Genomic DNA, 25,504 nt, shown 5'->3' with positions numbered 1-25,504 from the left:
AGTAATCGGACATCCTTGGATCGTGATATGTCATTAAATTAAAGTAAAAAAATAAAAATAAAATGTTTCAAGCTTTTATGCATGAATTCATTTAATCATGTTTGCTTTTACGAACGCGTTAATAACTGTATTGCGAAAGTATGTGCTTATTTATGCACCTGCCATTATCAGTTACTTTATGTACGTGTGTATCCGATGCATTCTGTAACGTATTTATCTTGATTGTGTGAAAAAATCAATTTATCACGTTCACGCCCAACTCAAGTTTCAGCAGAGTTCACTGTGAGCAAGGTCGTTGGAAGATGGCATCGATACGTGACGTGGGCCCCATTGCAAGCTTGACAAAGCTGCAATATTAACCACACATTCGAAACATTGCCAGCAACAATGTGTTTCCCCATCAATCGATCCGCTTTTGGTGCGTTAAAATATACACCGAATCATTTCAATTAAACTATTTATCCTAGCCTCCCCCACAGCGTTACAATCAGCAAGCGCCAGAGTAACGTTTTTTTCTGCTGTTTGCTCTACTGATCGAATTTGCGAATCAATAAACATATTGACGAAAGTTTAACGATATGGTGTAGGAATGCACGGGCTTCATTTGCTGTGCATCAGGTCGTACTTTTAATATGGTTTGTCAATCGTCAATTATTAGTATTCCTTTGTTTTCTTCAGATTATTCAGGGTTGTAACAATTCGTTTTATTCGAAACCATTGTAGAGTCGCTAAATACAAAAAAAAAGGATGTTTTAATCATCTTAATCTTCATAGTTCTTGGCGTATCTTGTATTTCCCGTCAATTTGAAGTGCGCTGCTTCGTCGTTTTTACTCTAGATGGCGCTAAACAGATCGAAGAAAAACAAAACCTTAGTAGCCTCAGACGACGCTACTTTCGTCTTCCTGTTGACCGCAAATGCGTTTATACTATTTGTTTTTAAAGCGTAAGCATTTCACCTAAAATTAGGGTCACAATTTTGCCAAATTACAATTTTTTTGTTGAAAATATATTAAAACTAATCACAATATAATTCCCACAATCGTCTATTTGCACATCATTCATAACATTTTGTATTGCTGATTGGTAAATTGGTAGGGCGCAATCAGAACAATCAGAACGACACCCTTGTTCTGGTAAATGTGTGCGTTGTGCGTTGTGATCATCAATGAATGCTGCACACTTATTCATGCCGTTACAAATGATCAGCTAGTACCGTGCACACAATAGGATGCAATTCCGCAAAGGCCGGTTGGGACGATTTGAAGAATATGAATTACCCAAATGCATAGATTATATTTATTTCCACACCGTCGCACCGGATAAAGTACGGCTGGGAAAAAGCTTATCGAGTTACTCGTTGCTAGTTTATTTGAAAATGTTGATTGAAAATCTAACCTTATCGCGTCTTTCGCACAGAAATGAGATGACAATATTGATTTGTATAACATAGATTGATATTCTCTCCAACGCACGCTAGAATATCGTTTAATGCTTGATCGTTCTCCGCTTTCAATCACGTACGTGAGAGCGAACGAAAAAAGCGAACGAAATGATGTATAATTTAAAATCATCCTTTAGCTCTGTTTACTCATGTCGAAACCCCATTTTATCTTACCCCGGGACAGTGTGCGCTCCGCCCCACAGAAGCATTCCCGGTCCCTTTGTTTGCCAAAACCTGATGCTGTTTGGTGCAGCACGCGATGCACAAATATATTCATGATTATGCATTTTTATGGAACCTGCTGCTGCTGCTGCTGGTACAGCATGATCGGTTCTCTGTTCTACACGCGAACCGAGTACCCTTCTCGATGGGGATGGGACCCCTCTTTGTGCTGTAACATGACGTACGGGGTTTTTCGCGGGATTTAATCCACCGGGGGCCACTTAAATCGATCCGCTTTGGAGCAACCGCACAACCAGGGACGGGGTCGCTCCCACGCTGGAATCGTTCGTGCTCAGCAGCATCACCACCGCAGGATGTTGCCGTCGCATGAATAGACCCGACGGCCGCCCATCCGCCATGAATCGAAGTCATTAGGGGGCAACCCGCTTAAGCTGACAATCTCAAATCCCCCGGACCGAAGGTTTTTTTTGTGGTGGTGGTATGTAAAAAAAAAAACGGAATGCTAACAAAATGCACAAATTACTTCGCCTGGTTCTTGGGTACCTTTGGACGACGGGATACTCACAAAACGGCATCACTCCCTAACCTTGACAGAGGTTGTTATAACTGCAGGCAGGCGCAACGCTGCGTAAGACGAATCAGAAAACATAAATAAGCCCCGGAACAACGACACCCGGACCGTTGAATGAGCGTTGCATTAATCTTAAATTATTCGCATGTTTCTTTCCTTCCGCAGGTTCCAATGATAGTCCGCCCGGCAACACCGCGTCCCTGTGCGTCATCCATTGAAAACGGGACAAAAATCACGGACTATGGAGGTTGTATTCGCGTTGCATCTTGAAGCAGATCTGACAGCCCTTACGGCCAAGCTCCCGCGTCGGGACATGAGGCACCGCTAGCCGCAATGCAGGAAGAAACGACGACACACCCGGCACCGACATCATCACAACCACCGTTGCAACTAAAGGATCTCAACTCGTTTAGCTTATTTTAATTTGTCATTACGTTAAGTGTCACGTTTTCCTTCACGTGCTGCGTTTTAATCTGTTGTGCGGTGAGTGCGTGCTAACTGTGAACGTGAACGAACTCTGGTGGTGAATGCGGAATACCCGGCAGAGGCGCGCAGAAACCTTTCCGCCCAACTAAATACGTGCGTACGTGCGTGAGTGTGTGTAAGTGATAAGTGGTGAAACTAAGTCGGATTAGAAGCGGGGAAGCAAAAGCAAGCGAAACGAAGCGAGCGAGCAAAGTAAAAAGAAACCAATATGACGATGAAGCTGTTTCGACGCGGATCGCCACGGTGTATCGGGCTGCTGTCTGCGTTCGTGACGATCCTGCTCTGCCTTTACTACATCTCCATGGGGCAACCGTCGCCGGCTGGATCCGGCCCGTCTGCCCCGACCGGGATGGACGGCAAGGACGCACCCGGCGCAGTGCCAGTCGGTGCAGCCCACCAGAAACGGTAAGTCATGTGGTGCAAGAGCGATTTATGTTTGCTGCACACACAACAAACAACAAACGCGGACTTTATGGTCGCACCATCAGACACGGTCCGTTCTTTTCTTTCGTTTTGTTTCTGGTTTGTCCTCCATCAACTACCCTTTGGATAGCACGCTGTGTATCATCCTTCTGGTCTGGTGAATTTATATCGCAACGGCTTCGCCAAACCTCTGCCGGCTCATTTCCGGAAGATTAACCCCGCGAATCCTTTTTCCCGTGGTAGAAAGCATTACACACGCCGTTTGCCACCAGCTGGTACGAATTTTTGGGCCACACCGGACCCTGTAGGCTGCCCGAAATGGATTATTATACGACGATCATCTCCGAATCCACAACCACTTGCGTGCCAAAATCGATCCAACGATTGCGCTTCGCGATTCGTGCACCACGAGAACACCCGAGGCGGCCCACCCACGGGTTTGTGCGGAGCAAAAGTTTTATGTTTTATTGGAGGACTCGTCCACTTGCTGTGGGGAAGCTGACGATTCCTCGTCCAACTTCCAAGTATGGGTTGGTCTCAACCGCACGGCACCACTGGGGCACACGGGGGAGTTATGAGAGCCAATTTGGGATTATGGCTGCTCGTGCTTAAGTCGAGATTGTATGACTTTTTGGAATTGATTTTGCGTTGCGTTGAACAGTTGAAGAGTTTATTTGTACCCGTGTGTCGGGACGCGGGGAAACGATCTGATACCGGGTCCGGGACGTAGTTTAGTGCCGCCGGGTGCCTCAACATTTACGTTGCCATGTTTTGGGTGATACATAATGCAGGCAGTAAAACTAATACCGTCGGGTCATTCGAATGGTATATTACCATGTCGAGATATCGTGTCATTAAAACCGGAACGGCCCAACCGTTGGGAAAGGCTGTGGAACTAGCGATGGGCTGCCATCAACTGTCGTTAGCAATTTCGACGACAAAATGTTTCGTGCTTAGCTGTGCGCTTTGCCAGGGCTGTATGTGTGACAATAAGGTAGACGTTTATCGATAAATCTCGGATCGAATTTAACGCAATGCTTTCCGCGCCTGTTTTCTCATGTTATGAAGAGCGGCACGTATGGGTATTAGTGAAAATGCAGATGGATGGAGATGGGCGTGTACGATTTTAAGGAAGCTTTCTTCACAGCAATGGTGGCTTTTTGTTGAAAATTTTAAGGGTTGAAAGTATACATTGTCCTCCTGGAGAGTTATGAGTTGACTTTCTGAAGATTAATGAATTTCTAAAGTTTCCTGGTGCCGTGACCAGGATATTGCGGATTTCGGGTTATTTTCTTTCGTAGTAATATTTACCGACACTCGCAGTTGATGTAGCATAGAAAAAGGAGGATATTTAATGTAGTGCCCCTGGCCCCTCACCTTCCGACAGTTGACGAAATCTTAACGAAACCGATCGCCAACTGTCAACTTCCTCTCTTCAGTGTTATTTTGCGTGAACACCCTGAGAATCTTAAATGTCCAAAGATTCTTGGTAGCGGCACCGATTCCTCCCGACAAGACCGGTACAAAATCCTGTCAGAAAAGCCAGCAATGGCAGACTCTTTACCTCTTCAGATTGCAGGGTTCAAGAATTATTGAAACGATATAAATCTCTAAAGAAAGGCACAGTGAAGATCGTGGATTGTTTCGCATTTAAACCTAAGTAATTTGTTAAAATTACTTAAGAAATGTTCAACAAACAATTTTAAATAATACAAACAACTTTGTTTAAGTTTTCAAAATAGTATTTCCAGTTGCCATCAGAGGGAAAACGGTTCATTGTGCGGTTTAACCCATTGTAAAAGGGTTTATTTTTCTACCACAATGTGCACCAACCACCAACTTCAACGTGGCACTCCAACACAAGGAGTCGCCTTCCTTCCGCCGTAAGACACAACCAACACACAATACGGTGCCCCCAAAAAAGGAAACCAAAAACGCGAAATAAATCACTTAAAATTAACACGCAACCTCGCGCACTAAACAAACTGTGACAGTCTGCTGCTCTTGGAAATTGTTTGCCATCACTCCTGCAACGAACAATTATTAAATGTACGCCCATTACTGGACGGAGCGGTGAGGTGGTGACCAAAACAAAAACAAAAAAAACAAAGGCGCTCAACTAAATTGTCACATTGGCACACTGAACTTTGCCCATAATTCTCGCCCGCCTTTGCTGGTGCCACCAGTCTGTGTGCCATTAACGGGCGCGCCAAGCACCGAATGTTGGGCAGAGTGCTAACCTACATTAAGGTAGCGCTTCCTTCCTGTCTTCCGGCAGCTTTTGCTGACGGAGCGACCAATCGAGAGCCCATCGGGTTTTGCGCGATTGCTAATGTCATATTTTTCGGTTCGCAAAGGTTCGCTACTGCCAGCGCTCCGTTCCCGACTACGGTACGGCCAACAGCATACGTTTACTTCCTCCACATTCGGATCGATCGGTAGAATCGGAAGTGGCGCTAGATCTTGAGTTCTTGAGAGGGGTAGAGCAGCGGTGATGAATCCGTGCAGAGGGCAAAAAAGCCAGCAAGTCGGTCGGTGCGATGGCAAACCATACATTATCCTCTTGCCGTTGTGCTCAAGGCAGTGTTCCAGCATACTCCTTCCTGCCCCTGCTTAGAACCGTAGTGTGTGGCAAACGGTGCGAAAGCATGCCTTTATCTGAGGGCAATAAAAAATCACATAAAGCGAGATATAAGTGAGCATAAATATTGCTGCACGCTCCAATACACGTCCAACCCGTTCCGCATGGTGCCGCCGCCAGCCAATAGTTACGTACATTTAAGTACAATGTGTCCACGTCAATGCGTAGGCAGCGTATATACATTCTTTACCAGTGGTGCTTAATGTGAGAAAATGCTACCGGACCTGGTTCCGGGTCGGAAAATGCAACCACCGTACTGCATGGAACACGTGTATCTGTATGTGTGTGTGCCTAATGCTGCCTAATCGATACCGGCAGGCAGCAACTTTCGTTCCGAGGAACTGCTTTGCACAGGTTGTAGTAAACTGTGTTTTTTTTAAAGGCGTGTGGCATCCATCTGGAAAGAGATACATCGCCAAACACATTTAGCATTCCGATTGTAACACTTCCAGCGGTGTGGAATGTGTCATTACATCAACCCGTAAGTCGCAACATTGGAAAACATGAACATTAGCCTGGAAAGCGATTCTCAGTACTTTTCTGCATCTTCAACAAGGGTATAAGTATCACCTGGGCTTCTGAACGCTATACAATTTGCATACAGAATTGCTTCAATTTTCGCCCTTTAAGGTGAGGATGTAGAAATTACAATTGTGTTTTGGATTGAAATATTCAAAAGCGCTTCCGTATTGCTAGAGTTTAGCAATGCATTCGAATAAAGATAGCACGACGCTGTAAGAAGTAACCAAAATGGACAGGTCAAACTTGCTCCAGAGTTGCCAAACATAGTCCGCACTACTCCATCGTCAGTACGAGACATCACTGTGCTGATATATGCTGCTTGGGATCTTCTGAATCATAAGAGTTTGTTAAATCTACAGTAAAAGCAGGGTTTCCCATAGTGAAGCACCTCCGTATTCGATGCTTTAGTTGATCTGAAGTTAGCTGCATCATGATCGTCACCGTCAAGTGACATTCCATTTCCATCATCAGACTCCAGGTCTCCAGCAAACAAGTGTTTTGTCTTCATCGAATTGATCCTTAATCCAACCCTTGACGACTCACCCTACCGCTTGGGTCACATTCTGGGTGTTATGTTTCTGGGGATTACGTATCCATTCCCGTGTCAACAAGGCATTCCTGCTATACTGTCAACAGAAATGTTACCGGTGCCGATGCTCCGATGGAGTTTATACAATTTTCCGAATACACTCCCCATCTTCTACAATGTCCTTAAGCGCTGTGCCACAGTTTGTGGCTGAGTGATGTCGTCGACTTGTGTAAAGTATACTGGATTGAACTATTAGCCAGCTCCCCATTAGCTCTCATGCTCAATCCCGTTTTCTTTTGCCAAAATACCTCGGAAAACATATTCCCCGTTTTACTCAGAAATGCCCTGAAAATCGTGCTTTTCTTTTTCTTCGGCGCCCTCCCATTTCAATCCGTTTGGGCCTAACAAAGTTGTTGCAGCAGGCACTAAAGAGCAAAAGGAACACGATGTGCGGCCGTTATGGTTGGTTGGCTTTCGATTGGTTTCCACTCGAAGTAAGCAAACTTTCCTCTGCCAAGCCAACTTCGGCCGAAGGAAAGTTGGAGCGAGTGCTGCATCTTACGGAACAATTTCGTTTCGTTCCCCGTTCCACAACGCGGTCCTTGTTGTGTGGGGGTAAGGCCTCGCTCGTAAAGCAAAAATAAATAAATTGTTTGATAGGCAATTACGGGCAACAAATGACCGGAAGGAATGCCGAGATGTTGTTCGCCGGCTCGCTTGAAGAATGCTTCAAAGTTAAGCTTAATTTATTGGTGCATCAATTGGAGTCTGTACTTCAATAACATTAAGATGTTTTAAAGGATTTTTTTTGCCGTTTGTTCTGTTCACTAGCTTCAAACTAGCTGCTGCGGTGCTGCCAGTGTTCTGTTTTTTAGCTTGTCCATGTACCGAACACCATAATTTATTCTGCCGGTGTATAATTTGAAATTAGAATTCCATCTCGTCGTTACACGCTTCTTGTCACAATGAAAGCAATGAAACATCCTGGATGTAGTTTATTCTGATTTTAATTACTTTTTTGCCCGATACGCCCGATCTCGGCATTGGCTTTTTGCGCTTATCGAACATCCCTTATCCCTTTCTGTTTGACCGTTTTTTTTTTGCGAACGCTTCTTCGACCCCGAGGGCATACCTCGCTCTGGTCTGAAGCATATTTCACTTTCGCTCGCTGAAACTTCGGCATCGTCTCTTTGCCAAATGAACCTTTTTCGGCAAAGAGTTGCCTCGTAAGTTCGAAACGCAAGAACGCAAAGCTAAAGAAAGCTGATCACCACCATGACGTGGAAAATGGCAGCCAAGAAGATAGACACGGAATTGTTGGGCTTGGGATTGTTTGTTTGTGTGGAAACTTTTTGTTCGGGGTTAGCTGATAAAGTGTGCTTGCGAAACGAGTCAACCGTACCTCGGTTTTGCGAAAGGCGTAGACAGAAGTTCTACTTTTCTCAGTTCCGTGACTTTGCTGTTGACTGGACCACTCCGATGCTTTGATGTTTCTCTGTGGCGCAGCACAAGCTGCACGTCTGGAAGTGGTTAATTTTTTCGCACCGTATCAGTATATCACGGAAGTAAAGCGATTGGTTTGGTTGTCGATTACCGAAACTTACCAACGCTTCACCTTCACCGTGCGCAAGATGAAAACATTTCTATGCCTGTGGTGGTGGTGGTGGTGGTAGTAGTGTGTCGACATGACATGTAGTAATGTAATTACTGATTGAAAATGAACTGCACCAGACCCAATCTGCAGCAGAACCGAACACTGCACCGCATGTCCGAATGTCACGGGAAGGAACTCATCCGTTAGCTACACTGGATTATGCAGATTCGATCCGATTCAATTCCCGGTACACGGTACGGATAGGTGGTACTGGCGGTGGTGGTACACCATCATCGAACGATGTGCCAACAGAAACACGGAACCATAATCCTTTTGCAATGCCATGTGCCAGACCGGGGGAAGTTTGTCATCCGTCGTACCCAGGCCGTATCCGCATCCGGTAGTGGTTTGGCTTGCTGGAAAATGTTATGCTAAGCCAGCGAGAGAACACGATGGCTTCCTTACCGGTGACAACGAACAACGTTCCTTCATTTGCGGTTTACCAAATGTGAATGCTCGGTCAAGCAAAGTTTGGATCAGCCATCAACCTGTGTTGTGAGGCGTACCGTCGTACGACGGTACGTATGTTTTTGTATTCCGGGCGAAGCTTTGGGATACGTTGAACAACACTTTTTTTTGGTATGTTTGAGTAATGTACTGGTTGAGGTTAGTTTAAAGGTTGCTACTATTAATTAAATGCGCGGCGTATCAGGTGTAGATAACGATGCCAATCTCTCCAAGCACGGATACATTTCAATTATCAAATTAAAATTCTAAATGTGTCCTGTTTCAAACATCCTCCGATATTCATCACGAGTGAAGCCTTCTTCCTTTTGCTGATAAAAGGTTCAATAAATAGGAATATTTAATAGGAATAGGAATGATGAATTTTGGTCCCCTTGAGTCATATATGATAATTGCATTTTTAACATAAAACGGGTAACATTCTTAGAGCTGGAGATTTCAATTCAAAAGACAACGAACGTCTCATCAACAAAAAAAAAATTTAGGAGCCTATGTCCAAAAATGTGACTAACGAAATATTTTTTATACAGTATAATCAATAATATATTTGATATTTGATAGTTATATAATATAATATAAATATAATATCCTATGAATAGATATAATATAAAAATAAAAAGAGATATAGTAGCTTTGCAGCCGAAGGTTTCAATCTCCACCTCAAATTAAAATATTCGTTGGAAGAAACTGGTAGTCTTTATATGGTGGAATCAACTCGGGGTTATGTACTATGAGCTGTACTTATTTTTCCTTGTAAGCAAGAGTTTTTTTGTTTTTGTTAAATTTTGAATAATTCAAGAAACCGTTGGAGATGGCAGATCATGATCAACATGCAACGTCGAATAATTATACAAAACTTCGGTTCATTCTGTGGTGGGACAAACTTTAGAATTCCTATTGTGAGCTGTTTCAAAATCGATAAAGATGCACAGTAATTTGTGATCGTACTGTACCGTACATTCCACTCGTTTTCATAATCCCTTCCACGGTAATGCATTTGTCAACACGCAGACACTCATCACCAAACAAGCGTAGCACGGCGCAGTACAATACAGCGGGCATCAAATTCAATTGAAGGCAACCCCTTTTTTTTGCCCTCAGCTCACGGCCCCTTTCCAACGCCCGGAACGGACGGTACGGAATCTATGCAACCCCATGTTCTCCCCGTATGCGAAAACCGAAACCCTGCACACCCAGTTGCCGGTTTCGTTGGGAAATCTTTCACCCTGCCGGAAGCGGAAAGAAAGCAGACACCCGGCATTCGCCGATTGCACACGAATCACGTGTTGAGAGTTTTCGTTTCGCTGAAGCGGACGGCCGTCTGTCATCGGCACACTTTGTGTCGTCTGGAATGGTGGAAAACTTGGTGAATCGTGCGGTGGCTTTTCCTAAGTGATGCTACTCGGAAAACTGCACTGGCACTAAGGGAATGGATCTGCATTGTCGTACAAATTGGGTTATGCTCACCCACACACACACATGCTCGGGCAGGATGTTTTCTTTTTTACGACCTGCAAACTCCACCTTAACTAGAGCCTTTCTGTGGAAGGGTCATTTTTTTAAAAGCGAACGCGCTTGATACGCTCCTACAGGATGCTGTTGCGAGCCAGTCAATGCAGTCTTCCTCATCAAATCTTCGCTTCCGATAGCGTAGCAAATGACCGGCTATTGTGTTCTACTACAGGGCTTCCCTCGATTAGACGGTGACGGTGCCGGTGACGGCCAATAGTGCTTAGCTATCGTCTATGGTACCTTTATTTCGATTCATACCGATTCAGAGACCGTACCGTCAATCGGGAAGACTATCGGGACTGCGATTGAACCCGGTAAACTTATCCGGTACCATCATCGTCACCATCATCGGCCGCATCCATTTGCTGCGGGCCAGACGATCGGGGCTCCATCGCGGAAGGTATGACCAAAGCGGCGTAATCCATCCTCGGGGAATTTCCGTACGAGCGGAAACAATTGTGTCGGGGAATTCGTTCGATGCGGGAGCAATTCCTGGAAGAAGGTGCGTCCTATCTCTTTGCACCCCAGCGTGCTTCGGGAACACAATTGTTCCCTGGATGCGAACGACGCGGCTGTGGAACGAAAAAATACCCACACCAGTTCGACACCGTACCGGAATCGGTTCCATGCGTCGGTCCATTATACGATCCGCACATCACCCATCAGAACACTAATGGACTGAAAGGCAAACACGGAACTTCACGACCACCGAGTTAGGTGAGGAATTTGGAAGGATATGGGACACAAAAAAAAACACGCATCCCCACACATACAAACTCTCAATTCCCTCGTTGCGGAGCACACATTCACATCTCTGCGCTGGGTTTATTGGGAAGCAATTGGATTAGAGCGAGCGGTGATCTCGCTTCGTTCTGGTGACTTCCGACCCAGGTCCACTGTTTGCATCGTGGTATATTTGATTAGGGCGCTCTTTTCTCCACTGTGGCCACCGCCGGGGTCTGCTTTGTGTCCGGTGTTGTGCGAATTCGTTCCTTCGCACTGGCATTCATCTAATGTAGCTGTGGTTTAATGACATCAAGCTTGGCCGTTTGGCTCTGCACCACAGTCCGTCTGCCGGTGTGGTTAAATAAGTTAAGCGGGGTTGATATCGCCCTAACCTGACAACTGGAATCGAGGTCAATTAGGGCCGCTATCTATAACACATCGGTTCAGACGCGAAACATTGGGCAAACGAATCGGGAAAGTGAACTAATATGGAAGAAAAAGTATTATATTATTATACAACTTGCCAACCAAAAATTATTTCAATATTTTTTTTAATGTCGTCTGTTTATATGCAAAAAAAAACAGAAACATAAGATTATTGCTGTCACACACTAGAACACTCGCAGCAGCTATTCCGAAGATGCAAAATCCGTCATCAGCTCAATCGTACCATCATTCGCGTGTCAGCGTCACGATGTAGACAGGCGCACGTCACCAAAGGACGTTTTGTCTAAATCGTTCCTTCGAGGATTTGCCTCGTTCCCCCGTATTGTGCTACACACATCCGTGCCATCGTTTCGAAAATCGTTTCGACAATTTAGCCTTTTATTGCCATCGCTCACTGTCACATTCACGCAATGTGTCGGGCAGGCAGTTCCCCCCACCCTCCCCACCCAGCGACCTACAGCGCGTTACACAATGCGCGCGTTCGACGATCGAGCAAACTTTTGCACCAATTGACAGGGCCAGGTGGCCATAAAGGGAACCGGGAATGACATTTTATATACGCGCGCGCGCTAGTGCACCAAGCACCAGCTAGCGTGCGTCCGTGTCCGTGGCATCAGTCAGTCGTGGTGCGGATGGAGACGCCTGGTTGTTGCTTGATGTTTGGCGCGGAATACATACATAACATGTGCGACTTGCAGTACAATGCGCGGTTCGGACGCAACTTGGCGGAAAAATGCAATTGAGGAAATGGACAAAATACAGTAAAGTTCACTGTACAGACCACCACCACCACGCGGTTGTTTGTGACTCTCAAATGGGCCGTTTACAGCGCACATTTCTTCACTCCTTTGCTCCTTTGGCCGTTTGCCTTACCCGCGCGAAGTACTTTCGGCACTTTATTTCCCTCCCCCCGTCCGCAAGATATTGAAAATTCACAATTTACCAATTCTCGTTCAATCGGAAAAATCATTCAACAATAAATATAAGCGTACCGCACGGTATTCAGGCACAGCGCGCGTGAAATGGGATGTGAACCAGCGCTGGGGAACTTTCCTGCATGGGAAGGAGCGAAAGAGCTAGCTTGTTACGGCTTGCAAGTTGCCTGCAAACCTTCGAGCGTACCGTTTATTGTTACGCCTGACATCGACCGTACGTCATCGCGCGCGAATATCTCTCCTTTTGCTGCTTCCGTAACGCAGCGGCGGTTCTGCGTGTGCTTCAGGCGATTCGTACACCACCCACCTTGTTGCTCTATCTTGTCCAGTTTCTTGTTTATTTCCATTTCATCCTTTGGACACCCTAAAAAAAAAACAAAACTGTGGACGCGTGCTCTTAACTCCCCCTCCAACACACAATTATTCGATACACGAAAGCTAAAAACAAAATGCCCATTCATAACGGTCGCGTGCTCGGCTGGAAACAGTTCCACGAAATTGCATTGTGGGGGGGAGGTTTGGCCGCAGTAGCAATGGTCATAAAATTCACAAACAACAGTAGCAGTCAGTAGAGGCTCGCAGCAAAAACAAAACGCAATGAATGAACCAAAGCCCGTTTCCCACCCCCGATGTTCGCTGCCGAATATATCGAATGTCCTGCGACACCGGGCCCTGTACCAACAAAGCCCCCGCAGCCATACGCAACCCGCGATCGCGGTGGAACGAACGAACATTCCTCTGACGATGTGAGCCGATCCATATATTTTCGCATCATTAAACGCTCATAATAAAATTTCGTATAAAGAAAGCTTGTTCGTCGGCATGGTCTCGGCGTGGTGTACAGTTTACAGCCACGGTCACACGCTCGAAGGCAAAATGTTATTTTCTTTCTTTTGTTGGCCAGTTTTTTTTCTGCGCTCGGTCAACAAATGACAAACGGTGGATGTAGGAATAGTCGGTCGGTCGAGGGGATTGAGACTGACCATTTTGCTCGCATCGATTCGCATTCTGTTATTTCAGTCCATCAGCCCTTCTTTTGACGATCCATTTTTAGCAAACGGACGCGAGATTATAAACAGCATGTTGAAAACAACTCCCGCATTGATTGAACTTTCCGACGAGCAGATAGTGAGCTTCTACGATAAAAACTTGGCTAGGAAATCGGAAACGATTTCAGCTGCAAATCGTTATAATTGCACACAATCTCTCACTTTGCTGAGTGCTTTAGTAGTAACTTTGTTCAAACTAGAAGCAGGAAAAAAAGCCCCAACCAACGTCTAATGCGTTCTAATTTATCTTCCATACAGTACCGGTCGCTACTAATAAATCCTAATAATCCTTATCCCGCCCACGAATCAACATTTACTCGACAATCATAACAAGAACAGCTCGCCCTGGATGACACACACAAGCTTCTCAAACAACGGGACATAAAAAACCATTAACACACACACACACACACACACACACACACTCGATCAAAACAACTAAGCAAAAGGAAAGTTTGAGAGAAAGTCCTGCAGTCGGGCAGCAGAAAAGAAAGCAAATAAAAAAAAGGGAAAAGGGCGAAAGTTTATGAAATTTTATGGAATGTCATCAAAAATTACTATCCGTCGGGGTAAGGGACGGGGAAAAAAAAGGATCAATCCTTCGTGTGTATGTGTTTTGTCGTCTTTTTCCCTCTCTCTTTCTGTCTTTTGCCGTTGTGCTCTTCTCCAGAAGAAAGTTTGTTGGGGTATTCTTTTTGGTTGCTGCTTATTTACTGGCAGTCGGCAGTTTCGGGCTAGCTCGTTATCCTCATCCGTCCCTTTTTCATCCGTTCGAGGATCCTCAGCACGGTTGACAGGATTGATGGAGCCGAATAACGACCGGCCTCCGAGTATGAATTTTCGCCGAACGTTATAACACCTTCCAAAAAAAAAAAAAAACGGAGGACCATCGGCATTAAACTAGCTGCAAACTAGCTGCCTAAGGTAAAGGTAAGCGTAAGTTTATCTCCCGAACTGGAACTGGGGTGGATGGATGGCGTACTCGGCGTACATTAGGAGAACTTTGGCGAATCGCATCTCATGTCAAGATTGTGCGACTTGCTGGTAGTTGCATGATTAATAAACCCTTCGAGCATCCGAATTCCTCCGGTACTGGCAGTTCCGAATATGTCCTTGGCTCTTTAGCAAGATCATAGAACGGCGTTACTGCCAACTGTCAAGCACAATCGATGCACACACACACACGTTCTCCATGTTCTAAAAGTTAAATTACTACATGATTGTTAAACTAGAAAATTAATTCATTGCATTGCCCTCACATTCTCACTTCCAAACTTCAGGCGTACTTGCCATACCAAACGAAAATGTGTGGCTCATTTCACAGAACGATTGCACTCCAACGGTTTCAAGTGCTTGGACACGGTGCGTCCGTGTCTTTTCGGCGTGCCCCACACACTCTCGGTCCACATTACAAAGATAAGGCCCCCGATGGGATAGGCCTCAACCAACTCACAGTCGACCCGGGCGTACAATCAACCAGAACCGTGGTGGAATGAATTTTAAACCGGAAGCTTCTAGCAGCAGCAATGGGGCTTTTTGTGACAACGGACAACAATCAAAAGAGCATACATCGACCACACGACGACCTCTCCGACACCGTCGCTTGGCTGTGTCTGCCCATTGTCGGAAGGGTGGGGGGGGCAGTGGAGTGGAAAAGCAAAATGGTACGAGTTCCGTCCGTCCTTGTTGTGGTCTTCTGCCGGAACGGATCGGATGAGAGCTGTGTGCATAGAACCAGCAACCCTGCAATTCGGATGCTTCAACCATCCAACCAATGAATAGTTTTCGGAAGTGACTGCGGAACAGCCATGAAGGTTGTACATCCCTTTCGGTGATGCCAATAATATGCAAATCATTTGAAGTTACTTGTTCGTTCACTCGCTCGCTACCAAAGAGACAACCCACACACACACACCGCACTCATATAATTACGCCGGAGAGAATGAATTTGAATATTGGCATCTCGGGTAGTTGGGTGGGCTCCATCCACCCAACCATCCATCGTGGAAGGTGCCGGGGCTTTTTCGACAAATGACCATGACAAATAATGAAATAACACATCCACCCTTGCCTGCGGATGCAATTTCTACCGCAAAAACCTCGGGACTGACGAGATGAGGTCATGGTAGCAATTTGCCTTTTTCTCTTCCAGCCCTTCCGCTTTTACAACGGCCACAATAACCTTTTCCCGCCATAATGCTCACACCCGCCAGCCAGCCAGCCAGCGCATTGTTCTAACGTGGCATATCCTTTACGATGTTCTTTCACACACAGCTCCAACGGACAGCATACGGGCCCGCATGCAAACCATTCGTGGCACAGCTGGTTGCGGAGCAACCTGATCGGTGGTGGCGGTCCTGCCGCCGCCGGTGGCCGACAGCAGCGCATCGCCAACCGAGTAGGTGATAATGTGCGAGGAGACTCGGCCGATGCGGACGACAGTGGTGGAGCCGATGCAGACGAGGGTGGCGGCGGTGGTGGAGATGCTGGACAAGTGCCGCGCTTTGGCAGCCGGTGGGACGAGTGCAACGTGCTGGAGGAGGCATCGACCGATATCACCACCGTGGACGAGTATGGGAAATTCGATTTCCAGGTAAGTCGACCCCTGGACGGACTCTTGTGCCGTGTGTCGGCGAGTTCGAGTTTTACAAAAGTTGTTCTCTTCACCCAACGGTTGATTGTGGAGCGGAGATGATTGGAGATTGTCCTTTAATCACTTCGATTTCTTATTAGGTACGCTCATCATCCCTGTGTGGATGTGCGCCCGGCCCGGCCCGGCCATTTCAAACCATCCATTTCGAGACCCAATTCTGTATGCAAATGTGGCCGGCAAAGGCGGGCGGCAATCGAGTGCGCCGAGTGTGAGGAAAATATTCATATATGCGCATAATATTCATGGCATCCCACACACTCGGGCCACACGTGGGTATCCATGGTGGGTGAGAAAGAAATGTCGCATGAGATATGTATGGCACTACATCATGCTGATGCTCATCATACGAACGCCGGTGGCTGGTAGCGATCGGGCGCGCACAGAGCGTACGTTTTAAGGATCTCATCTAGAGGGGGTTTTTGCTCGGGGTTTTTTTTCTCGGTTCATTCTATGCCACTAAGTGCCTGTGTGTTAAACACGGCTGTCAGCGAGATTACCAGGTACTAGCGGTGGCAAAGTACAGTGCAAGATTTAGATTGCACGATAAGCCTCAACCGTGGAAGATGAAAACATCCTAACACTTGCAAACATGCTGTCAGCGGAACGATTCCAGTGCGGTTTTAGATTGTTTAAAACCCTCATTATCGTACGTTTCGAAGATTCATAAGATTCAAAACAAAGTTAAGATTTTTTTTAATACAAGATCTTACAAATCCATTCCCAGAATTTAGTATTTTCTCTCAGAACAAGACAAACATTCCATACCAAGACAAATAGTAGCCTGAAGTGCTTGACGAATATCGAAAAACGATAATTTTCCTCGATGAACAGCTTCAACAATATCAGTGGATTTGAAAGGAAGATGTATAGTACATCATACACTTACATAAAAATCGCAGTTAAACACAAATCTTAAATTCATGTTGAATATTCTGGTGGCATTAACTTCAAACAGTTTATTGTGAGCCCCTAAAAACATGTTCAGCCGTTCACTATGGAAAGTTGTTCTCAGTGCAAGAAATGTACTAGAACTTATTGTAGATACCTTAAAAAAATAGCTATAGTAGTGAAAAAGTGGAAATGTTCTTCAATAAGGACTTTAAAATTCAAAGACGACGACGAAGTTATAGGTTCTATTAGAGATGGACAAGTCAAAAACTAAATATACTGTATTTAGTATGTACAGGCAGTCCCCGAGATACGCTATTATAGCGGACCGCTATAACCCGGGAAAAATCCGCGTATTCCGCATAAGTCAAATCCGGGAGTAAAATCGTTTATACATCAAAATTAGATAGTTGACTTCCATCTCTGCATTTAATTTATGCAGCAAACTAGCCTGCTTTTTGATAGAATACATTAAAATAAACTAAAAACAAATGTTTTATATTACAAAGGAATCTATTTTCGACCAATTTTACACCTTTTTGCTTAGATTTTTTTTTGCTAAAAATCGCTCGCTAACTCAGCTGTCAAATTTCCAAAAACCGCGTATCTCCGAATTCGCGTATAAGAGGAACCGCCTATCTCGAGGACTGCCTGTATTCCAATAAAGAGAATCACATTGATGTGTAAAATTATAATTCAATTATCAATACTGACACATCTATACTTTAATAGTTGTCGGGATATCAGATAGTGTTAGGTTTATTAGCGGTATGTAGCGAACGAACTGAACATAACGACAATGATGTAAGTTTCCTTTTTTTCCAACATCAGGATGCTGAACTGAAGTAGAAGGAATTCATTAGGATGAATATAATTGATGAAGATGGACTTATATTTCCGCCCCTGTCAGGATACACTTTTCGAGTGCTCTCGTCGAACGGTCTGACAAACGTAGTGACCGCAACGTTACGGACATTGCAAAACAAAACGACCCAGCCACCGCGCACCGAGAAAGGACCGAGACCGGAGCGACGATGATTTTTATCCACGGTTGAATGTCGAAACCTCAGATCTACACTGACTCGTTGGCGTTCAACCACGGATACACATCGCAGAGGGCCCATAATAGGGTTCGCGCACTCGGCTTACTCGGTGGCCGGCAACGTTTAAACTTTCACGACCACAATTGTGTTGGCCGTTGTGCTGTGTGTTGGCGCCCCTGCCAGTCCAGTGGGGTTGGTTTTGTGGTTTGATTCTGGCCTCCCCGCCCAAAAAAAAAGGAGACGAACACTGTTCCTACCGTTCTCATGGCCAGTGAAGTTGGTTTGTGGTGTGTGTGGTGTGCATTTGTACAGTACATACAATTCTCGGATGGAATTTTGAAGAACACAAACCACACCAAAACCTTACCCGTGACCTACCGACCTGAAGGTTACGAATTATTTCCTATAAAGTATATAAAATATTACAACTCCATTTCCGATTTATCGAACTCCTCCGATTTCAACAAATCAAATTAATTTCTGGATAATGTATTTTTGTATCGTAAATTTAAATTTCAATCACTTCATGTTGCAACTACCATTAAGCCATGAATGTGATATGACATCGTTCGACATCATGTAGTGCTCCGCTTCTACCACATAACGATGATAATTGACTCACTCAAATGGGTCCCACATAATGGGGCCAGTGGATGCATGCGAATCAGTCAGGGAAGCGAATTGAATGACTGACAAGAGTTATGCCAGGATGGCAGGCTGGCGAACAAGTAACTGCTTCCTTTTTTTGGGGTAGTTTAATTTACACGACACGAGCACATTTCATCCCCCAATTCACATCCCATTCGAGATGACCTTCAGCCGGTAGGGGCGGGGCGGGCGGTTGCCTTACGCCAGCAACATAGGCTACACGGCATCTAAATAATCAGTACGATCAGTACGCTGCTTTGCAGGCAGCGCACCCGATTTCGATTGCCTCGCTAATTGCCGGCACAGTGTTCAAGTGTTATTACATCGGTAAATCATGGGCCTCGTGGCAACGGGTGAGGCAGGCCGATCGTTAAATGCGTTAAACGTTTTGTGACCGTTTAGCTGCCAATTTGCAATCGTACGCTCGTCAACGGTTCGGTTAGTGCTTCATCTCACACGTACATGCTGGCCTATCTATCTCCTGCCATGCTTAACGAGCATGGAAGATGCTATAATGGGGAATGTTTCCAACGTAACATCGCTTTTGGTGTAGTTTTGAACACAATTTTAGGAAGCACGATAAGGAGGATAGTCCTTTTTTATAGTTAAAACCAGATAATACTATCAAGCTTATTATGAGAACAGCTCCACATCAACATTCCTCAAGAGTCTTTAATTTAAATGTATTAATCCATTTCAAAAGTCCTGCTTAACGTTTTGTATCATTTTTTCTCCCCCTTCTCTATAGCCCGAATGGATGAAAACGAAAGAATACTGGGACAAGGATTTTGAAGCCCGCTATGAAAAGCTACAAAAGGACCCGAAAAGGCCACCGCTTAAGGTAAAGAAACAAAACAACAGGTGGCAATGTGTCCACACCTCGACGTGGACGAATGTATATTTCATAGCATTTCCGCCCGTTAACCATCCAATCTAATGGTTTTTTTTTTTTTGCTCTCCATTTTTTCTTCCCTCACACACACGCAGATTGTGGTGGTACCCCATTCCCACAACGATCCCGGCTGGTTGAAAACGTTCGTCAACTACTTCCAGTCCGATTCGCGCCAAATACTCAACCTGGCCGTCACCAAGATGCCCGAGTACAGCAACATGTCGTTCATCTGGAGCGAAATTAGCTTCCTGCAGCTGTGGTGGGACCAGGCACATCCGACCAAACAGCGGGTAGGTGAAAAGAGTTTCGCTTTTGCTTGCTCCGTTCCCGCTGAGGGCCGCGTCAGCTATTTCGTTTCGTTTAGGCTGAGCGTTTAATGTGCTTCGGTTAATCGGCGTTAGAAATCTGTGACCTACTGAACGGAAAACGTTCCACCACGTTCCAGCAGCAAGCAAGTTTTGTAGCGACATGAGAGTAGTGCGGCGATAAGGCATGATGGAGAACAGGACCAATTTTAACTTAACCACTATCATAATCACTATCATCTACGAGTTCGCAATCATCGCTATCGCTTCATCTTGTCTCACCCCTGCATGCAACGAACGTTCCTTAAAGCGAACTTTAAACGTGCAAACGAATCTTAAATTCGGACTTGCTACCGGTGTAGTCCCATTTCGTAGAACGAACAGCGTTGAACCATTTTCCAGAAAATTGTATTTATGGACGTTTAATTATTGCAAGCGACCTTTGCGTCCGTTTTGTTCCCAGACTGGATATAAAAGTATTTTTCTTATAAATTTGAAGGCCACACTTTGACGCGTTCCACGTACATGCTTGCTGTTAAATTCGTTTCGCTCAACTCAATATATGGTGGATTTTCGACGTAATGATGTTCGTCTGTTAACTCCAAACCCCTGGCATATCAGCTCTTCTACGTATTTAGTTTTTCTCTTAAAAAAGCTGTTTTTTTTCGTCAAATAAAACTTATTACCAGTTTAACCTTTTAGATTTCCCGCTAATGTAATGCGACTCATCCCTTCAATTGCAGATACTGAAGAAATTGGTTCAATCGGGACGGTTGGAAATCACGACCGGAGGTTGGGTTATGACGGATGAAGCCAATGCCCATCTGTACGCTATGGTCGATCAACTTATCGAAGGTGAGAATCCGTAATCTTTCGGCGCATTACGCAACTACTGACACTGTTGCACACCTTTGCAGGACACCAGTGGGTAAAGGCGAACCTCAACATAACACCCAAAACGGGCTGGAGCATTGATCCGTTTGGGCACGGTAGTACCGTGCCGTATCTGCTGGCAGCATCCGGCTTCAAGGGTACGATCATACAGCGGATCCATTACGCCTGGAAGCAGTGGTTCGCCCGCCATCGGTACGGTGACTTCCTGTGGGCGCCATATTGGAAAAGTGCGTCGAACAGCGCGCGGGATCACACGATGCTGACGCACAACATGCCATTCGACATCTACTCGATCAAGCACTCGTGCGGACCGCATCCCTTCATCTGTCTCAACTTCGACTTCCGCAAAATCCCCGGGGAATACACGGAATATTCGATCAAGGCACAGTTTATCACACCGGAAAACATTGAGGCGAAGGCCGATCTGCTGATGGAGCAGTACTCGCGCACGGCGTCACTGTTCCCCCACAACGTGGCGCTCATCCCGGTGGGCGATGACTTCCGGTACAACAAGGAGAAGGAAATGGAACAGCAGTACACCAACTACAAGAAGCTGATCGATTACATCAACGAACATCGGCAGAAGTACAATGCGGAAATAAGCTTCGGCACACCGGTCGACTACTTCAACGCCATTCGTGAACGGTACGATCGGTTCCCCACCCTCAAGGGTGACTTCTTCGTGTATGCCGACATCTTCAACGAGGGACGGCCAGCGTACTGGTCCGGGTACTTTACGACCCGTCCCTACTACAAGATCCTGAGCCGCGAGCTCGAACACAATCTGCGCAGTCTGGAGATTTTGTTTACGATCGCGTTCAACCGTGCCCGCCAAACCAGCAGCTCGAATGCGTTCAAAATTTACGAAAAGAACTACGAAAAGATGATACTGGCACGGCGTAATCTCGGGCTCTTCCAGCACCACGACGCCATCACGGGCACGTCGAAGGCGAACGTAATGCGCGACTACGCACTGCGGCTGTTCGAAAGCATACAGGACACGGTGAAGCTGCAGGAGAAGACGATCGAGCTGCTGGTGCAACGGAAACCGCTCGATCAGCAGCACGGCTTCCTGATCGGTGAGCTGGAGCGGGACAACTTCGGCAAGCTGCCGCGCAAAACGCCCATCATCGTGACGGAGGGTCGTAGCACGGACTTTATCGTGTACAACGCGCTCGCCCAGGAACGGCTGGAGGTGGTCACGATACGTACGCTAACGCCACGCGTCAAGATACTGGACGCGGGTGGCAAAACCGTCGACATCCAGATCAACCCGGTGTGGAACATTACGGAGACGTCGTACACGTCGCGCAAGATTGTACCCTCGGACAAGGAGTACGAGGTGATGTTTGTCGCACGGCTAGCGCCCCTGTCGCTGACCACGTACACGGCCGCGTACGATGAGGACGGTTACCAGGGCAAGATGGCAACGCTGTACTGTACCGAGTGTCAGGACGAGAAGACGAAAGCGTTCGAGGTACGCAGCAAACAGCCGGGCGACATACAGCTGGAGAATTACAAGATGCGTCTGCTGTTCGACGAGCAGAGCGGGTTCCTGAAGTCGGTCACGAAGAAGCACATGGGCAAGCAGATCCAGTGCGCGATCAAGTTTGCCGCGTACAAGAGCGCGCAGTTCCACTCCGGTGCGTATCTCTTCAAGACCGATCCGGAACAGCGTAACTCCGAGAAGGACGTGCTGGAGCAGTACGGTGATCTGACCATTCTTATCACGTCCGGCCCACTGGCAAGCGATGTGACCGCCATCTATGGACCGTTCCTGGCGCACACGGTACGCATCTACAACTCGAACAGTGTGCTGGACAGCGCGATCTACATCGAAAACGACATTGACTTCGAGGCACCGCCAAAGAACCGCGAAACGGAACTGTTCATGCGGTTCGTAACGGACATCGAGAACGGGGCGAGTGAAAATCCGGAGTTTTACTCCGACCTGAACGGGTTCCAGTACCAGAAGCGGGTGAAAGTGGCGGCAATCGGGGTGGAAGGAAACTACTTCCCCATCACCTCCGGGGCGTTCATCCAGGACGATCGAATGCGCCTAACGCTGCTGACCACGCACGCGCAGGGTGCGGCAAGCTTAGAACCGGGCCAGCTCGAGGTAATGCTCGATCGACGCACACTGTACGACGACTACCGCGGCATGGGCGAAGGGGTCATCGACAGCCGCCTGACGCGGCACCGGTTCTGGCTGACGCTGGAAACGATCGATACGCCAACGGCGGCCCAACCGGACCCACCGGCTGCAAACACCAACGAGGAACAGAAGCCCAGCGCCGACCCCTACCAGCTGCCTAGCATCTTTGCCAACGCGCTGGCAAACGGGCTGAACTATCCGGCCAACTTGTTCATCGTCGAACGGTACGACGAAAGCAATCAGCTGGAGCTGAACCGAGCGGTGCGCCTGCTGCGGGTACAGTTCCCGTGCGATCTGCACATGCTCAATCTGCGCACGCTCACCGAGAGCAACCTGCCCCTGTTCCCGTCCAGCTCGGCGCTGCTGGTGCTGCAACGGCAAGGGTACAGCTGCCGAATAGGAGGTGACGAGATGATCGGTCACTTCTGCGGCAACGGCAGCAGTAGTAGCGGTGGTGGTGGTGGTGGTGGTGGTGCTGGCAGCAGTACCAGCAATCCATCCAAAAACCCAATCATTGACGGTGGCGATGGTAATGCGATCGACCATCGTCTGCCGGAAGTGCGGGAACTGCAACTGTTCCGACGGTTACGGATCGAAGCGATCCAGGCAACGTCACTGACGGGGTTACACCCGGGCGAACGGATCACCACGTTCACCGACATCTATCTCGAACCAATGGAACTCAAAACGTACAACCTTACGTTCGCAAAGTAGGACCCCGGACCCATTAACTAATCCGATACCGTCGACTATCGGGGGACACTCCCGCCAACAACTAATTTCAAGCATTCCATTTCCGTAAGGGTATTCCCGTTGCGAATCAAACTCGTCTGGGACGATCCTCATCCACATCGTCGTGTGTTTGTGTTTCGTGTTCGAGTAGTCAACTTCTAGTGAGCGAAAGGAGTAACGAAGGATATAGTAGATGATGTTGATGATAAGAAGAAAAGGGCGAGGATGAATCTCACGACGACAAAGACGACACCATCCATGTGGCAATGGATGTATAAGGCTCTCTTACATAATATCCCACTCACTTTCTATCTCAACCCGAGCCACCAATCCTTAGCTCTCAATGTTTCTCCTCCCATCACAGATGGCTAATTTTACGCGATCGTTTAGTTGTGAATGCACGCAACGCCAACATCAAACTCAAACGCATTACTACTCTCTCACAACCACACACACACACACGCGCCACCACCTTTCCGCTGGCCGCTAGTTTATCTTTTTAAGAAGACAAAAAAAGACAATGCCCTGCCCGAAGCAGGTACGGTAAGGGTCAGCTCGCCACTCGATGAGCCGGGAGTCTAGTGTAATTTATGTAACGTTTAGGATAGTAACCGGGACGACGTACGTGCGCCAACCATGAATGAGGTGGATGGAGGTGGGTGGGCAAACTTAACGGTTAGTAGGCAAGTTATTCAAATGAAACAAAACAAATCGTACACTTATTAACTGCACGTGGTAGTAGACGTTTAGACAACAACATACACTTAGTGAATCAAAACATTATCGACTACAACTGGGGGGCAGCGGGGGGGTGGGGATTAATTTAGTAGGAATTCGTGGGGTGATAAAGTAACAAAGCAGCAGGATGAGCAGGATGAGTCGAGGGGGCCAGATTGATAGGGACAGGGACTGTAGGGAAAGTAGGTGAATATGATAGAATAGATGAAATGTGCGTGGGTCGTACAATGGAACAGATTCAGAGAAGTGATGGGACGACCGTAGGCTTATGGCTAGAATTAATGCACTCGTACTGCGCTGGCCATCCGGAATGATTATGGCCGAAGGCAGAGCGTCCTGGAGCGTGTATCCTTATTGTCCAATTTTTCATTTTCCACCACATCGACTGGTGTGGGCAAACAGGTTTTTTCCCCAATTTAAACCCCCAATGCAACGTGAAATACGATACGGCCAGAAAGGGAACGTGTATGGGAAGCAATCCTCTCTAATCTGTTTTCCTCATTCCATGAAAAAAAGGAGTATATATACAGGTGGTGTGACCAGCTCGAATTATGTGTTAGATGAGTGCGCATTTTCCTTTCCTGCTGCTTTTACACTAATCATTCAAACTGTACAAAAGCGGTACTGTAGTATTATTGGCAAACAAACCTTCTCCGTGTAGGTACCGGAGCCATTTTTCTTTCTTCTTGTTTTGTCGCCTATAATTTGTTTTTCCATTTCAGTTAACTCCCCCTTTGTGCAATGGAAAGCTGTGTTTAGTTTTTGTTTGTTTTTAAATTGAATCTAATGTAAGTAGAGAGCTGTGTGTTAATCTGAAGCTTTGTTCCGTTTTATAATGGTCGACCTCGCGCGCACCACTTCCTATAATATCATTATTACGTCCGCAAATTTGTTGAACTGGATAAGAACAAATTTAAAAACACTATAGCGCAATTGTTGTTACTCTCTTTACTAAAACAAACAAACAAAAA

General features: G+C 46.5%; 1 protein-coding gene across 1 annotated transcript; it reads left to right on the top strand.

Annotated features, from left to right (window-relative positions):
- The first annotated feature begins 2,890 nt into the window (after positions 1-2,890).
- On the top strand, positions 2,891-23,777 carry LOC128718972 (alpha-mannosidase 2). Its single transcript, XM_053812589.1, has 6 exons — positions 2,891-3,087; positions 15,860-16,178; positions 19,566-19,658; positions 19,805-19,999; positions 20,758-20,869; positions 20,932-23,777. Exons 1-6 carry the CDS (start codon positions 2,891-2,893, stop codon positions 23,775-23,777), a joined length of 3,762 nt encoding a protein of 1,253 aa, XP_053668564.1.
- The last annotated feature ends 1,727 nt before the right edge of the window (positions 23,778-25,504 follow it).

Source organism: Anopheles marshallii, chromosome 2 (genome assembly GCF_943734725.1).
Source record: "Anopheles marshallii chromosome 2, idAnoMarsDA_429_01, whole genome shotgun sequence".
In the NCBI taxonomy this organism is placed as follows: Eukaryota; Metazoa; Arthropoda; class Insecta; order Diptera; family Culicidae; genus Anopheles; species Anopheles marshallii.
The sequence above is the reverse complement of the archived record's forward strand: the minus strand, read 5'-3'. Positions and strand labels throughout refer to the sequence as shown.

Excerpts from the sequence above, each read along its gene's own strand:
- LOC128718972 (XM_053812589.1), top strand. The coding sequence starts at position 2,891 with ATGACGATGAAGCTGTTTCGACGCGGATCGCCACGGTGTATCGGGCTG. Across the intron at positions 16,179-19,565 it reads ATGGGAAATTCGATTTCCAG|CCCGAATGGATGAAAACGAA; the intron begins GTAAGTCGACCC and ends CCTTCTCTATAG. Across the intron at positions 19,659-19,804 it reads CGAAAAGGCCACCGCTTAAG|ATTGTGGTGGTACCCCATTC; the intron begins GTAAAGAAACAA and ends ACACACACGCAG.